Consider the following 16,162-nt stretch of genomic DNA (forward strand, 5'->3'; position numbering starts at 1 on the left):
ATGAGGGCTACAGGTGCCTTGGTGCTTCTCAGCCTGCTGCTGCTCTCTTTCTTCTCGGGTAAGTAATCTTTTGCCTAGCCTAGAAAAGAAAAACAAACAGCAAAACCTCTCCTGACAACAAATTTTGGAGAGTCTTGATCACTGGCTGACAGGCTTGAAGATAAAGCTGAGCAAGTAGAAAATATCTGCAGGACTTGCTCGCTCATATGACATATTTCCACTCCTCGTGTGCCTCTGCAGTGGATAATGTAGTGGACGTGTCACTGGGAGACAGAGCGAGCAAATTCTGAGCATTTCTTCAGCAAATATACCAAAGCAGAGTGTAATTATGAATTTTTGGTACGAGCGTTCACTGGAGAGTTTTGCTGAACCAGTTAGAGAAGAAACTCGCTCACCTCCAGGTCATCTGCTCTCGTTTTGATCCTGGGCATCTTGGTATTTGGTGTTTTCCTTGGAGATGTGGAGACGTAATTAGATGAAAGTTTCAGCTTTCGTTGATGTTGCAGAGAAAAGCCTGAAAATTAAATTCAAATGTCCTCAAGGAGTCAGAACAAAGAGGGCAAATTAAAAGGATCCAGCAGCTATTTATCTGGAGATTTACCCATCTCTGTGATCATGTGGGGAAGCTGAGTGATGATTTTTGAACCTGTAGATCATGTCAGTGTTATCACTTGCTTGAGTCCAGCTGCCCCAGCTCTGCAAGGTGTGTGGCAACAGTTACTGAAGAAAATGTGGAACAAGAGTTATTTATACTTGTTTTTCTTTGAGTAATTTGAATAAAGAAGTCACTTGAGAAAATGGCAAGCTGTGCATGGAGAAGAGGTGAATTGCTTTGTACACATTATTCGTTATGAAATATTCATCTGTCTCTAATTGAGTCTTAATTGGGCCTGGGTTCCATCAGAAGGCTCATTCTTCCTTCCAAGGCCAGGCAGAATAGCAGCAAACCCTGTGATCTCCTGTAAAATAAACAGATGTCAAGAGCCATCATCACAAATTCTTCTGTAGCTTATATTGCATGTAATATTTATAAAACCTATTTAATGAGCTGTTTTGTAAATAATATGCAGATAGCCATACCAGTGCCTTCAACATTACAGCAGCCTAGCCAAACCTGAGGACAGGGTAAATGTGCCAGCACCAGGAAAAAAACACCAGAGGACAACAGAAATAGCAAAAGAAGTAGGAAGGCTTGATGGATGAGGGTTGAGCTGACTGAGGGTTGGGTGGGATTTCCACTGGGGAGGGATGAGTGTAGGACAAGGTCCTTCCACCTCCTGCCCAGAGCCACCTGAGCAGCCCCACAGCTGGCAGTGACCTGCTGACCAGCAGGTACAGCCTCACCAAACGCTGGGTGTTCATCCCACTCAGCTGTGACCCAGATTCTGCAGATCTGCATCCAACCCACCCTGGAGTGTCAGGCTCCCCCTTAGAGACGTGACAGGGTCGCCCCATTTCACAGCTCTGACTCAACCTACACTCCTGCCTGCTGCCTTTGATGGGAAGAAACATGAAGAGCATGGACTGATGAGCTCAGAGCCCAGAGCCCGTGGTTACAGAGGGGATTTTGGTGCTGGTTCTGACCAGTGCTGCCTGTTCTGCTCTCTGTCACCCCGTGACATCTCTTTGTATCTCACCTGGGCTGAGCCCATCCTGTGAGGGTGTCTGGGCTGTGCTGAGCATGGCTGGAACCCAGCCTCAGGATCTCCTGCTCCACAGTCCCCTCCTGTCAGCAGCACCAGCCGCTTGCTGGTGGTTCAGAGGTGCAGGAGCCTCAAAGCCTAAAAAGCCACTGTGGGTTTAAAATCTCTGGGAGCACAACTCCACATCTGATATGGCAGCTTGCTTCCCCAGGAGTGGCTGTCTTCCAGGAGCTTGGGTTATGTGTCTGAGGTGTAGCTAGCAGCTGAATGAATGATTGCATGGTATTTTAGTAGCATTTTTCAAAATAGGAAAATACTAAAAAGCAATTCAGATAATGTATTTCCTGCCCCCTCTTCCCCCGTGAGGGATGACGGAGTAGGAAAAGCCTGGAGTGTGTTTCACTGTGGTTTGCATAAAAGGTTTGTGGATTTAGCTCAGGCTTTATCAGAAAGTAATGCTGACATGTAAAACCTGTCTGGTTTTTATTTGCTTTTTTGTTGGTTTTTTTTTTTTTTTTCCCTTTTAGTTCCAGATGTAGCAGGTCAGGAGATTGAAGAGGTTAGTGCTGCAGTTTCTGCTTGCTGAATCTGCATTAAATAGAACCAAGGAATCATTACTGGTGGAAAAGACCTCCAAGATCATCGAATCCAACCTTTGACTGATCACCACCCTGTCAACTAAACCATAGCACCGAGTGCCACATCCAGTCATGGCATTTCACTTTGGAGGAATGTTTTTATAACCAAAATCTTGGTGCTGGGTAAACAGTTTTTAATGTCTGCTGGGAGCAGGTGGGTCCTTCCAAGTATTCCCAGAGCTGGGGAGTTCACTGCTACCTGGGGAATGTTGTGTGGCCACGTTAGCAGGTAGAGCAGGGAAGTAAATGGTTGGTTTAGCAAATGCTTATGTGCTTGCACCACTTTTGACTTGGCTTCACTATCCAATGTTCTCATGAAGCAAATGGATTATTGAGTGTCCTATTTCCCTAAATTTAGTTAATCCCTGGGATTTGTAGAGAGACAAAATACCTGTACACTTCCTGGGCATAACTTTTAATTTCCTAGGGAATTTCCTTATGGTTTCTCCCTCCTTCCTCTGGGAAAGCAAGAGCTTAGCAAGCACCAAACTGAGTGCAGGGTTTCGCAAGACACCTGAAGTCATGCAGCAGGGAGGTAGCTCAGCTCCAAGTGCCTGACAGAGCATCACTGCTGACTCTTCTCATGCATGCCTAGGCTAATCCACTCCTGTTGTTGGGAGGTCAAGACTTCTCCCTGGTGACTACAATTTCCTTCCTCAAACGTGGGGCCAAACTTCCCCTGAAATGTTGCTTCTGTTAATTTCTGAGAGGGCCTTTTCTGTCAGATAACAGGCAGTGTCAGCACTTTTCAGAAAAAGCCTTACATTAATGACCTTGGGTCCAGTTTGGAAAGTGAAACAAAGAGTATGGGTGTCCTGAAAGGGTTCTTTTTTAATTATTATTCCTAGATCTGTAGAGAGTTCCTAAACAGAAGCGTGTACTGCACGAGGGAGTCCAACCCTCACTGCGGCACGGATGGCGTCACCTATGGGAACAAGTGTGCCTTCTGCAAGGCAGTGCTGTAAGTGACACTGGGGGCACTGACACAGCAGACTTTGCCTTCATTGCCATGGATCTAGGGGTGTTCTTCATGGAGGGGAAGCCCTGCATCCAGGCTGCTCCTCTTGTATGGACCGGCCTCTGAACCTTGCCAAGCGGAATGTTTCCTCCTTGGAGCAGAGCTGTGTGCTATGAGTTAATTTTAATTCATTTCTGGGCGTTGCAGGATGCTGGTTGCCATGCTGAGAGGCAGCACAGGGCCTGAGAAGCAAATGCATCCTGCCTGTACCTTCCACAAGCACTAAATTGATGCACAATTCCCACTATGTGCCACAGGCTGCAGCTCTCACTGCCCACACTCCTGGGTACTGAGAAGTGCTGGAGGAATGTGGGAGCTGAGCCATGCCAAGTTATTCCTGAAAAGTCTGAATGAACTTTGTGGAACAAGACACAAGATCTCAGAGGAAGAACAGGATGTCTCTCCTTTTCCTGTGCTCTGTCACCTTTTAAAGGAGATGTAATAGGAGCCATCCCAGATGGATGGAATGTGCTTGAAAAATGTTTTGCCTTAGCAATCCTTACATTTAGTGTGCAGCCAAGGCTGCCTTATCCTGGGGCAAATCAGAGAAGAATGAGGAGAGGGGAAAATGGCTGGGTGCTCCTTGTGAGGTACCAGGGAGATACACTGGCACCAGTCAGGCCTGTTGGGGTGGGTGAGCTCTGTCCCACACTGCTGTGTCTGTCATTTGCTGCTTGGTCTAAGTCTCTCTCCCTCCTTTTACAGGAGGAGTGGAGGGAAAATAAGATTGAAGCACCTGGGGAAATGCTGAGTCCTCCCTGGACCGAGCAGCAGGAGCTGAGCCGCCCTCGGCCATGGACAGGAGCAGCCCGTCCTCCCTCTGCTGTCTCTGCTCAATAAAATAACACTCAGCACCATTCCTTGGCTGGATTCTTTCTTCCATAAGACCCAGAAAAACGCTTTGATCCAGCTATGCTGGAGCCTGATGCTGGCTCTGCTCCCCTGTGCTGTTGCATCACCTGCTCTGGGGAAGGAACGCGATTCCCACGGCTCCGTGGGCTGTGCCCTCCTGCCCCTTCCAGCCACAGCTCCTCTGTCCCGTCCTGCCTGGCAAATTGGCACATGCTGGGCAGCCAAAAACTGCTCCTGCCCGACTCTGCCCGTGCCAGGGGGTGGGTGACAGCAGGAGCCTTGGTTCCCTTCCCAGCCTCCATAGCCCTGTTCCTTCTCTCAGGGGTTATGGTGGGAGGGTGATGGGAGAGCTGATGAGCAGCGTGACTGCATATGCCTCATCTCCTTTGGAAAGCAGAGACAAGCAAGCTGAGGGTAGGGAAATATTGCTCCATTTAAGCCTGCACCCAGAAGATGGCAGGTGGAGGCTGGTTTTAGGCAGAAGCTGCAAGGATCTTCTTCCCAAATGAGCCTTTTCCCTTCTTTCCTCGTAGAGAACGCTTTGTCTTGGAAACTGTGAACTCACCAGCGTTGCTTTCCTGCTGCCAAGTGGCTTCTCATGCTAATAAAATTATATTTGGAAGAGAGCCAGATTGTATAAATTGTCAATAATTTAAAAAAAAATATTCCCTGGAGCAGAAGAGCTGTGGGCTTACTCGCCCCTTCTCTAGGATAAATTCTCTCTGAATTATACACAGACCTTGATTTTCTAGGCACACATGTTTGCATTTATTTACAATTTTTAATACACAGACTTCATTCCTTTCTTCACTTTTCACACTGCTGCCCTCTCTCTTCTTCACTCTGGCTGACAAATCCCTCTTTGTGCAAACACAAGAAAAGTAATTTTACGGTCTCTCCCCTTTTACTGTGCAAAACTCTCACAGGGAAATACTTGTGGCATTCTCTTGTTAAAACATTGGCAGTAGATCAGTGGGACAGCAGCACCTTCATGTTAAACACTTAACTTTCAAACGGAGCTTTAGATTTATCATGAGCCTCAGGGGTCAACATCTTTTGCAAGCACCTAAATGCTGAGCACCTAAACCTTTGGACCTTGTTTGGACAGAGCTTGAGCATTCGCCTCTCATGCCACAATCCCAGCTTTGAACTCAGCTGGGGCACAATGCCTAAAAAGAGAGGCTTCAGCAAGGTGCTCAGCACACCTAATACCAGCTTCTTCTCTGGTAATCCCCATAACCCAGTTCTGGGAAATGCTTTGTCATTTGGTAACTTCCCAGGCAGCCAGTGGCTGAGCTGCACAGGCAAAGCTTTGTTTTGGAGCTTCTCTCAGACCAGCAGCCTTTGATCCTGATGTTTTCCCCATCCCAGCCTACTGGATTGTTGCAAAATCTGCCACCTCTTCTTTGAAGCAGACCAACCCTCTCTGTGGCCCAGTTGTACAGCCTGGGCCCTTGTTTGGATTTAAATTCAGATGTTATGTTTCCAAACTCCACAGGACATGCAGAGCATGGGTAGGATTGAGGGGAGCAAGAGGCACAAGTGGTCCTGAGGAAGACATTGGGAAAATGCCTCTCCAACCCTCCAGCTTGGAGCAGGATGGCCTCCACCACTTCTCCTACTGTGTTATCCTGTGATGATCCTGTTACATTGTGAGGCACTGGACCAGCACCATGTTCAGAGGACAAGGGCAAAAAGACCCCATTTTTAGCATGGAAAATGACATTTTAATGAGAGAAGAGCCATGGGGCATCTTTAAGCCTGAGATGGCAATCAGTGACTCCAAAATTCTCACAGCATATTGCCATATCTAATCCTTTTAAATCTGGAGGCTGAGATAACAAGGACAGATCACATGAGAACAGAAATTGCAGAAGTTCAGTGTTAAATAACCATCATTTACCTTGGTTTTTTTTCAGAGAAAATAGCAAATAAAACACCTCCATACCTCACAGACCCAACTACCATCTTCTCCACCTGTGCCAGGGAAGTGGAGAGTGGGAGTAATCTGCTTTGAGGAAATGACTTCCCTCACTTGGGGACACTTCCCAAAATGTTGTCCCCAGGAGAGGCCAAGAGAGGCAGAGCTCCAACAAAAGCCACTTCAGTTGTGATCCATCTGAGCAGGCTGGTTCCATGAATGGTTCCAGTTGACTGGGATGGAAGGGATGCTTTGCTGGTGCCAGGTGTGCTCACCCTTGGGTTTTGAAAGCTGGATTCACCTTCCCAGTGGGGCTGATGGATCCCTGGGACAGGGCAGCAGTGGCCAAAGGATGCCCAGCCTGAGCCTCCATCTGTGTCTGGCTTCCTCCCCAGAAGCACACACCAAAACAGAATTCAAACCTTCAGCTACTGTTTTTCCTTGGTTTTCTTCTTACACCTTTGAAATTGTGTTGGGTTTGGGTTGTTTATGTGGGTTTTTTTTTTTGTGTTTTTTGTTTTGTTTTGTTTTTTAACAGCTTTGGAAGGTGAGTGAGTCATGATACATTTGAGATCTCTCTTAGGTAACATCTAAGATGAGCATCTTCACAGCTCTTTCCTGGGAGGAAGGGGCAGAGGCTGGGGTGAGAGCCACCCCTGGCAGTGGAATGAGGGCCAGGCTCTCCCCACACCTCACTCAGTCCCCTCACCAGCTAAAATACAACCAGAATGAATTCCGTGCGTGGTCTGAGGGCAAGGCAGCCACTGCTCACAGCTGAGCACCCTCCTGTGACCAGCCCATGCCCATGGCAAAGGGAAGGACGTTATTTCCCTCTCACAGCCTCACTCTGCTGGTGGTGCAGCTGATCCTTTACTGTGTCCAGCTCTTGGCCCATTTAACTTGTGAGCTCAACTGTGCTTCCTCCTCCTCCTCCTCCTCCTCCCCAGCACAGGCACGTGGCACTGGCACAGCTCACTGGGATCCTTTGCCCTACTTTTTTCCCTTGACATTCACAGTGTTTGACAGGGCTTTTCAAGCTGCCATGGGATGATCCAAGGGTGGTGGTGCTGACTGCAGGGTTCCCACAGCCTGGCTGGGGAGGAAGCTCTGGACTTGGTTATCATTCAGGTTCATCTTCTTTTCCCAAAGAGGAGCAGGCTGGATCAGCTTGGGAAGGACTCTGGTCCAACCTCCTGCTCAGGGCAGGGTTAGTGCTGAGATCTTATCAGGCCCCTCAGGGCTCTACCCAGCTGAGAGCCCTCAAAGGTGGATGTGCAACCTCCTCCTTGGGCTGTCTGTGCCAGGATTTGGCAAAGAATTTTTTCCTTGTGTAGCCAATTTCAACACCTTTTCTTCCAACTGTCTCATCTCCAAACCATGCACCACCATGAAGAGCCTGAATCCACCTGCTCAGGAACCTGCTTTTTTACTGGTCATTGATGTTGCATCCCTCTGAAATCTCCTTCTCACCAGCCTGAGTGACCCCACCTCCCTCTGCCTCCTCTCACTGAGCTCCAGCTCTCAACTCTCTTGGTGGTTTCTCACTTCAGTTTTTTGGGTTTTTTTCTTATTTTGGGGCAGGGCCCCAAACTGAACAGTGGATGGGATCCTGAGCCATGGGGACAGAGAGAAGGATTGCTCAGGGTGGGAGAGCTGTAGGAGAGTTTCAGGGCACTGCGAAGATGTAGATGGTGACATTTGCAGGGAGCAGCAGGAGGATGTCAGAGAGCATTGGGGCCCTCATGGATTAGAGAACAGCTGAGCCTGCCCTGGGGTGAAAGGGCTGCCAGATGTTGGGAATCAGCCCACAATTCCCTCCATCACAGCTGAAGGGCTTAAATAGGAGCCTGGGGAAGGGATTTGTCTCTTTGCATGGACTACAGAGTAAAGAGAAGGTGAGGGGTGTGCTTAGTGGTGTGAGTGGTGGTGTTTGTTTTTTGGGAGCTGGTGGGGGTTTTGTGGGTTTCTTGCCTGCTTTTGTGGGTGGGTTGTTTGTGGGTTTTTTCCCCCCAGAAATAAACAATGTAGTTTAAGAGCTTCTATCAGGAGCAGCTGCAGTAATTGTGTGTGGTCTAGGTGTCCTATAAGGCAGCTCAGAAAATGCTGGAGAAGGCTTTGAAAATGTGGAAGACAAGGGTTACCCCAATACAGAAAGGAAGAATGGGGGAGGAACAAGGTTTTACCCCTATGGAAATGCAGGTGTCACAGGAAGAGCAGCTCGTCTCAAACCCCCAAGTGAGGTGGTGCTTCAAGCACATCTTTGGCTTTGTTACTCATGGGGCAATGAGGGACAAGGGCTTCAAGAAGAAGGTAATTTCCTCAGGATTCTGGAGACAGCAGGGCTTTGGCACAGCTTCAATCAGGAGTTGAAGGATAAGGTCAAAACTGAGTTTCTGCAGGGGCAGAGGGATGCCCTCCACCCTTTGAAGCTAAAATTGCTCAATTAATTGTGAGCGAACAGAAACGTTGCTGCCGTGGCGGGGGCTGGCTCTGACACTTCTGGCCTTCCCAAGGAATGTTATGTCTTTCTGTGGCAGGGTGATTTTGGGCCAACACCTGTGACAAAGCCAGGTGACAAACTCATCTCAACTCCTTCTAGCCATGCCCTAAATCCTCATGCACAGTTACACCAGGCCAGCAGGGCTCTGGTTTGGCCTGATCGTGGCGCTGCCCCATTAGAAAGGAGCCAGGGGAGCACAGGAGGTCCCCGGCCCTCCCTGTCCCGCAGGATGCGCCGTTCCCGGGCATTGGGCTCCCTCTGGTGACCGCCGGGAACCGGGAACGGGCTCTGCTCCTGCGGCAGAGGCTCCTTCCGCAGAGCAGCCCCGAAGCCCGGCCTCTGGGAGGAGGTCAGCCCTGCAAAAATGAGAAAAATAGCAAAATGTAATTTTAGGGGTCCTAGGGCTCTGCTGGGGCAGGATCCATCGCCTCCCATCAAGAAGCTCAGGCACAGGGAGCAGTCCCCTTCATGTAAGGGGGAAAAGGGAATGAATTCCTTGGCCTGGGAGTACTCATCCCCTCTATTCCCACAGGGCTCACCTGTCCTGCAGACCCTGGAGGATGAAGTTTGGGGGCAGAAAAGCGCAGCTGGGGTGAGTTTGGTTCATATCTCTGAGATTTGGGGAATGCTTTTTGGTTACTGTGCCAGGCGCAAATAGTGAAATTTAGCATCAGTGCTGGGATCTGAGCAGGGCACATCTTCTGCACTTTTCACTGAGCTCATCTGAGGCTTGGACTCAGCCTCTGTGAGGGATTTCCCCCCTGAGAAAGGAGACCCAGGCAGTGCCTGCTCCTGCACCCACCAGCTGTGGGGCAGCACAGCAGCAGCATCCCCGCATCCCCCGCACCCCAGTGCGGTCTCAGAGGAGCTCCTGCAGCTGAGGCTGTGCTGCTGCTCCCTGCCCAGCCTCGCTGGCATTCCCAGGTCCTGCCAATCCCTTGGCATGGTCCAGCCCCGGCGTGGGCAGGGTGCAGTACTGCCGGTGGACACTGGATGCTGCCACAGACCGGGTGCTTCCATCGCGTCTCTTCAGAGTGGTTCTGGCGCCAGGCTGTCATCCCTGAAATGTTTTTATTTTTGTTTTTTCTCGTAAAGCCCCAGCTCCTGGGCTGTGGTGATTAGGTGAGACCTAAGCTTCTACCTCCTGAAATAGATCTATATTTGTATATGTGTTTATATAGTTTAAGCTGAAATAAACACTTAGAGAAATACAGCTCTATTTCAGCTTAAACTAAATAAACACTTATAGAAATATAGATCTATGTAGTTTAAACTGAAATAGATCTATATTTCTATATGTGTTTATATAGTTCAAGCTGTAATAGATATGAATTTGTATAAGAGTTTATATAGTTTAAGCTGAATTTGATCTATATTTCTATATGTGTTTATAAAGTTTAAACCCTTCTAATTTGAGGTCAAATCACAATTCAAGAAGTAGGCTGAGAGAACTCAGTGATAGAAAAGCAAACCTGATGAGAAACCAGCATGATGCTGTTGTATGGGAGGGAGCAAACAATTCCAGTGGCCTAAGCCCCAGCCTGATCAGCCCTGGGACACGTCCTGCAAATGTTGCCCTGGTAGCTCCAGGAGCCTGGCAGGTGTCAGCTGTTAGGGCAGCTCTGTGATCCTCCCTGCCAAGCTCAGATAAAAGCCCTTATTTCTGCTTTCACAGGGCTCTTCTCCTTCAGCTACTCCAGGTGTGCTGGCCAAACACTCAGCTTTGAGCAGCCAAGCCTCACCTGCCCTCAGAAGCAGCTCCATGCTGCTGGGACAGGAGGGAGGACAAGGTGTAATTAGAGATGAGCCTCAAGCCCTGCCCTTAGCAGATGGATGGTCCTTGGCTTGATGGTGCTTTTCTTGTGAGAATGAAGTGAAAAGCTCTTGAGCTTCCTGGCTCTGCCATGGCTTTGCTGCTTTGTGGATGCTGGCAAGGTGATGGAGATGTGAGAGCCACTCTTTCCCTGTGGGGATTTGTGTTTAAAATGAGAGAATTTGCAATTTAGGGCCTGGTAGGGGGTGACTTCCTTTTCTTCCCCAGTTTCTGGAATTGTGCCCTGTTCTTGACTGAGTCAGTGGATCTGTAATTACCTGTGGTGCCTACATTTCCATTAAGGGATTTTATATGTTAATCTCACAAGATTTAGTGCTCATTTTGGGGTTTTCATCTTGCTGGCTGCCCATAACCTCTTAGTGTGAAGTGCTGGGTTAACTGCAGGGCCAGCAGAGATGCAGGCAGGCATTTCTCCCCAATTCATCCTTTTCCTTGATCCCAGCACCCAGCTGAGGCTCCTGGACCAGCAGGGAGCTGTGGGGTTCTCAACACACCTTTCCAAGCATCAGATGGCAACGAATATCTCTGCATCAGTGATCTGAGTTTAAATAGACATCTATTTTGTAGCATCTCTGTTTAAATCCAGGCAAACTATCATAAACTTGGTCAGGGATTGCTGGGCTGGGTGAAGGACAAGCTATGATAAACTCATTTATCAGTGACAACAGCGTCCTCTCAGCTCCATAAAACTGAATGTTATGTGATTTACTACTTGCTGAACTATATATACCTAAATTTTTTGAAAGTGGAAATGCACATACAAAACACAATATTTTGATTCTGTTTAAAGTCAGAAATTTCAATTGTTTACCTGCTGTCTTCCAGCAGCAGCTACTCACTAAATCAAACCAAAATAGCTTAACAGCTTCTGAATGTGTTTGTCACAGCTAATTTACTATTTGTGGGAGTGGAGATATTGCCTAGGTGTAATTACAAACCCTCTGTATCTGAAGCTCAGAATTTCCTTCAAGGGTTAGACACAAATAATTTTGGTTTTAATTTAGTACCATTTGTTATGGAAAAAGACTTTGCTACATACCTGTTCTGTCTAGTCACATCTGTAAAGGATTAATCAGATTAAAAAAAAAATCCCACATCACTTTATCATTTTCACCTCTGAGGCACTTTAATACACTTAACTTTTCCAAAAATGTGCTCATTTTGGTCCTGATTCAAGAAATATCCATCATTAGGACAGCAGAGGGACCCAAAAGTGCATCAGTTGCAGTTTAAGTGTCTGCTTGAAATTCTGCTCATGTTCCTCCACTAAACTGATGCAGCTTTCACTGCTCACAAATGTCACACACACACCCCTGTGTGTCATGAAATGTGAACTGAATATAGAAAATTGGATAAACAATCGTAAGTTTTGCAAAATAGAATTCTAGAGCCACCTCATCTTGCCCGAGGAACCAGGGTGTCTTAGAAAGTTTTACTAGAATTTGTCAAATTTACAGTATTCTTACTGTGCCACCATTTGTTTTTTGAGTGTGACCCAAACTGGGGGTGGGAAACACCTGAGGGGTGAATTTGGGTGTTCACCAGTGGAGCTCTGGGCTTGAAGCTCATCCATCAGGTACAAAGCTCCTCCAGCCCCTGAGTCATTCCCATGCCACAGCACAGTGCCTGCCATGGAGCAGGAGCCCACTGGGCCAATGAAACAGAGATTCAAAGATTCAACACACCCACTCCAAGAAACTTTTAAGAAGTGAGGGGAAAAAAATCATAGAGCATTGGAAAAAAAACAAGGCTGGGAAGGAGGATTTTCCCCACAGTTTTACTGTAAGAACATGCTCAGAAGCAGAACTGTTAAACGAGCTCAGCACTGACACCCATTTTTTTTATCCATCTGTGACCATTTTCCTCCAATGTGAAACAATTTAAACAAGTTTATGGACCAGGCTGTGAAGCATCATTCATGCCCAGCTGTCTGGCCCTGCACTCTGTGCTCTGGGAGGAGTCAGACAGACCCAACTCAAAATCCAGGGGCTGATCTTGCAGCAAGCAGAACAGGCTGGAGAGGAAAAGCCCAATCAGATCTGAAGGCTGAGAGAATTGACTCAGGAATTTATAGTAAACTCTGACTTCTTTGATGCCCTGGTCCTGAGTTTGACTTGCTTTCCTCTCAAGAGCAGCACAAATTGTGAAGAACAAGGCTGCCACTGTTGAATACCAAATGCTTGACCACCACAGATATTTAGCACTAAAAATCTGATGCAATCTTAGTGTTTCAAAACACCAAGGTCAAAGTCTTCTGGGGTGTTGCAGGGGGAGGAGGGGACATCACTCAGCAGCAGTGACCATGCAGGCTCTGCTCCAGGTCACCCAGTCCCCTTCCATGCAGGAGCTGCAGCCAAAGCTGGCCCCTGCTGTGATAAATGATAAAAGCTGCTCTTTTCTGATGTATAAACACCTTGACAAATGGTGGGGTGTGAGCAGAGTGGGTGTGCAATTCCAGCCAGGCAGTTTAAAGGAATAAAAAACCAATGCAACAAAAACTTTCAGGGGGTGTTAATGATGCACTTTTTACTGTGCCCAGCACCCCAGCTGTAATGCTCTGAGCATTATGCAATTTGAGAACAATCTCCCTTTGACTTGTACCCATTCTTAACAGAAAATGAATTGGTGGGAAAACCATTTGCCAGGAGAGACACAGAAATTAATGGCATGGCATTGTATGTGACTGTGTGTGGCAAGGACACAGGCCAAGCTGGGCACAGACTCCTGAGAGCTAAATGAGCATCCAAGTGCTCAAAGCAGCACCAAAGGATCTCCAGAGATGAGCAAACTTCCTAAATAAGCATAAATAATGAAGCTCAGGGCTGTATGAGGAAGCTCATCAGTATATAAATAGTTTATTTTGAAGTTCTCTATTATAAAACACCATCAGAAAAGGGCTGATGCATGAATGAGATTGAGGCCTTGTGTGATTATCAGTGATCCAAAGGATAATGGGGGATGATAGAGATGGGCTGGAAATACATGTCTAAAGTGGTGTGGTGCAGCAGATAAAGCCAGGAGAGTCAAACTTGGCATTGTGAGCCCTCAGAGCTGTTTTCCAGCATTTTTAGGAAAACCTAAGCAGAGCTGTTCACCTGCCATCATGAGGCAGCTCTTGTTGAGTCTTGGGGGCTGCTGTATCTGAAGCATGTCCTGGCTGGTGCAGAGCCCACTCAAAGCACAGATATCAGCACCAGTCCCTGCTAACAAGACATTGCCAATATTGCTCACACAAGAAAGTTGTAATGCCTGCAAGATGTCCCTTGTCTTCTCCAGGATAGAGCAGTATTTTTATCATCTGCTGCTGTTATTCTCTTCCTCAGCATTTTCTTTTCACTGATTTTTTTCTCTGTGAATCCCCCTCAGCCTAAGCACTCCGTCAGGCACCCTTTGCTGTGTGCAGCTGTTGCCAAAATCCACCAGTACCTGCCACAATTGCTGTGGTGACAACAGTGAAATGTCCAAGGGTTCTGCCTCTTCATCCAGCATTTCTTGTTTTAAGCAGCTTTAATGAATGGGGAAAACTGTGTGCTTTTCTTCACCCTCTGAAATACAGTTTTTACCTGGCCTTGGTCTAATTGGGAGCAAGAATTCAGCACTTCTCACATCAGCCTTAAACACATCTGAACAGACAGAGTGGAAAATTGTCTTAAACCCTTTGGCATCCACTTGCTGTCAGTTGAATGTCAAGTCAGGAATAAAAATTGGCAAGTAGCTGTAGATTTCACAGTCATGCAGCAGGATTTGTGGGGCTGAATTTGCAGTTCAGTTCCTGGCTTCAGCTGTCATTCCATGCACCTCCAGTGATGAGCATTCATGCCATAGTGAGGCATTGGAGTTGTCAGATATCCAGGGCTTGCTGAAATAACTTCATTTTGAAATGGACTGTCTCTTCTGGTCTGAATAATCAGACAGAACAACAATACAAAATGTTTGACATGTACTGGGAGCCTGAGACAGTCTCTGACACGTGAAAATATTTGGAATAGTTCAGACTCCATTTAATGCTTCTCCAGAGTTTTGCAGAATGGTAAATTATGAGCTCTGTAATTAAGTTGTACGCTCCTTCTCCTTAATTATACTTTAATACTGTTTCTTTTAATAGAGATAGTGAAAGCCATTAATCAAATACTTCTCAGGCACCTCAACATCATCTAAAAGGAAAGTAAATGTTAGCAGGGAATAAACCTTTAAACTTTGCTGTCCATAGTTATTCCTCAGGCTTAACTACATTTTGGAAATACAAGTAGGTCAAAACTGCCTTCCCCATTGGAGAAACAAAAAATCAGCACAGGTGTTTTCCTCTGCATTTATGAGCAATAAATGCATTGTTGTGGGGCTAAACTACCCATTTATCCCTGCAGGTACTGTGGGAGTTTGGCACAGCCACAGTTTAGGTGCTGCTCTCTGTGACCCACTCCCATCTTCCTGAGCACCTCCAATTCTTTTATTGCAGGCTATTAGCCCTTCCTATTCCCTTTAGTGCTATTCGCTTTAGCTTCCACTTGTGGACTTCTCTATGAAGGTGCTGAACTCTTTTCTGAACCTGCTGATGCCTCCTGCCTCCACAACCAACTATGGCAACAAAATCCAGATTTATTCCTGCTGCTTTTACCATTTTAACCCACTCTCCCATCAGTGCCCCCTGACTCTTGTAGTCATTTTAACATCAGGTTTGTGCTTGCCTTATCCACAGCTTCACGATTTTAAAAATCTCAGCCAAGCAAATCCCAGCAGCATTTTTAGAAGATAACCAAATCAAACTGCAAGGCTAGTCCCCAAACAGAAAATATAGTAAGGGAAATCATATTAGTCATAAAAGACCTAACAACTTGTCAGCAAGAGCTCTGTGTTACCATCACTTTGAGATCACACTTGCATGTTCCAGCTCAGCTTATAAAATATTTGAAAGAGGAGTGCACATCACCTTCAGATCAGTGAATGCTCTCAAATTCTGGGACAAAACCCCCATGTCACTGAAATAAAATCAAGATTGATTTTTTAAACTTTGCTTGTATAAAGCAAAAGAAATGAGTATTGCTCATTCACTGTAACCTTCTGTTTGCAGGACAACTTTGAGGAAAAAAATGCAGGCATGTTTAAATGTTTAAATATATTCCCTTGTTTTGGTTTTCTCTCTCTGCCCAGCACAAACTCCACAGCTGATTTAACTGCAATGCCTTGACTTCTTTCCAGTGTTCAAAGTCAAAGGAACACCAGTGCACCACACCCCAGTTCCATGATCTCTGCTGCTGCAGCTTTTCCAGGCAAGGATCACTGGTGTAAGCTCAGGGATTCTCCCTGTGCTGTCTGTACAGGGCTCAGCTCCTTGATCAGAAATCAGCTCTAGAGACAAAACTGCAGCTCTTCACCCTCCACACTTACCTACAGCACCACTTTTATGCATCAGGTTTCTGGTTTGCTCTGTCAAAGGCACCTGGGGCTGGCACTAAAGCACACAGAGCCCTGAACAAGGACCTGGATGTTTTCTGACAGGTCACTGAGCTGGAGCCTTGCGTGCTCATCTGTGCCTGCTGTCCTGACAGCCTGACATGAGCTGTCAGGGCTCCTTTCCTGGCCAGCCCGGTGCTACACCCCGTCCCTAATCCACAGAGGCACAAACCAGGCTCTTACTCAACTCCTGATGCAAACCCGGTGTCTTTGAAATCCAAACAAATCCTCCAATCCCCCCCAAATTAATATTATTGATGGTTCCTGATGCAAGCTAAATAATGAAGGCAGCACAGGACACAAAG

At 46.9% G+C, this 16,162-nt stretch overlaps 1 protein-coding gene across 1 annotated transcript; it reads left to right on the top strand.

The window, feature by feature from the left end:
• LOC136563154 (serine protease inhibitor Kazal-type 6-like) lies at nt 1-4,050 on the top strand. The gene is made up of 4 exons (XM_066560380.1): nt 1-58; nt 2,171-2,202; nt 3,130-3,242; nt 4,005-4,050. Exons 1-4 carry the CDS (start codon nt 1-3, stop codon nt 4,048-4,050), a joined length of 249 nt encoding a protein of 82 aa, XP_066416477.1.
• Nucleotides 4,051-16,162: the final 12,112 nt, after the last annotated feature.

The sequence above is a fragment of the Molothrus aeneus genome, chromosome 15 (genome assembly GCF_037042795.1).
Source record: "Molothrus aeneus isolate 106 chromosome 15, BPBGC_Maene_1.0, whole genome shotgun sequence".
In the NCBI taxonomy this organism is placed as follows: domain Eukaryota; kingdom Metazoa; phylum Chordata; class Aves; order Passeriformes; family Icteridae; genus Molothrus; species Molothrus aeneus.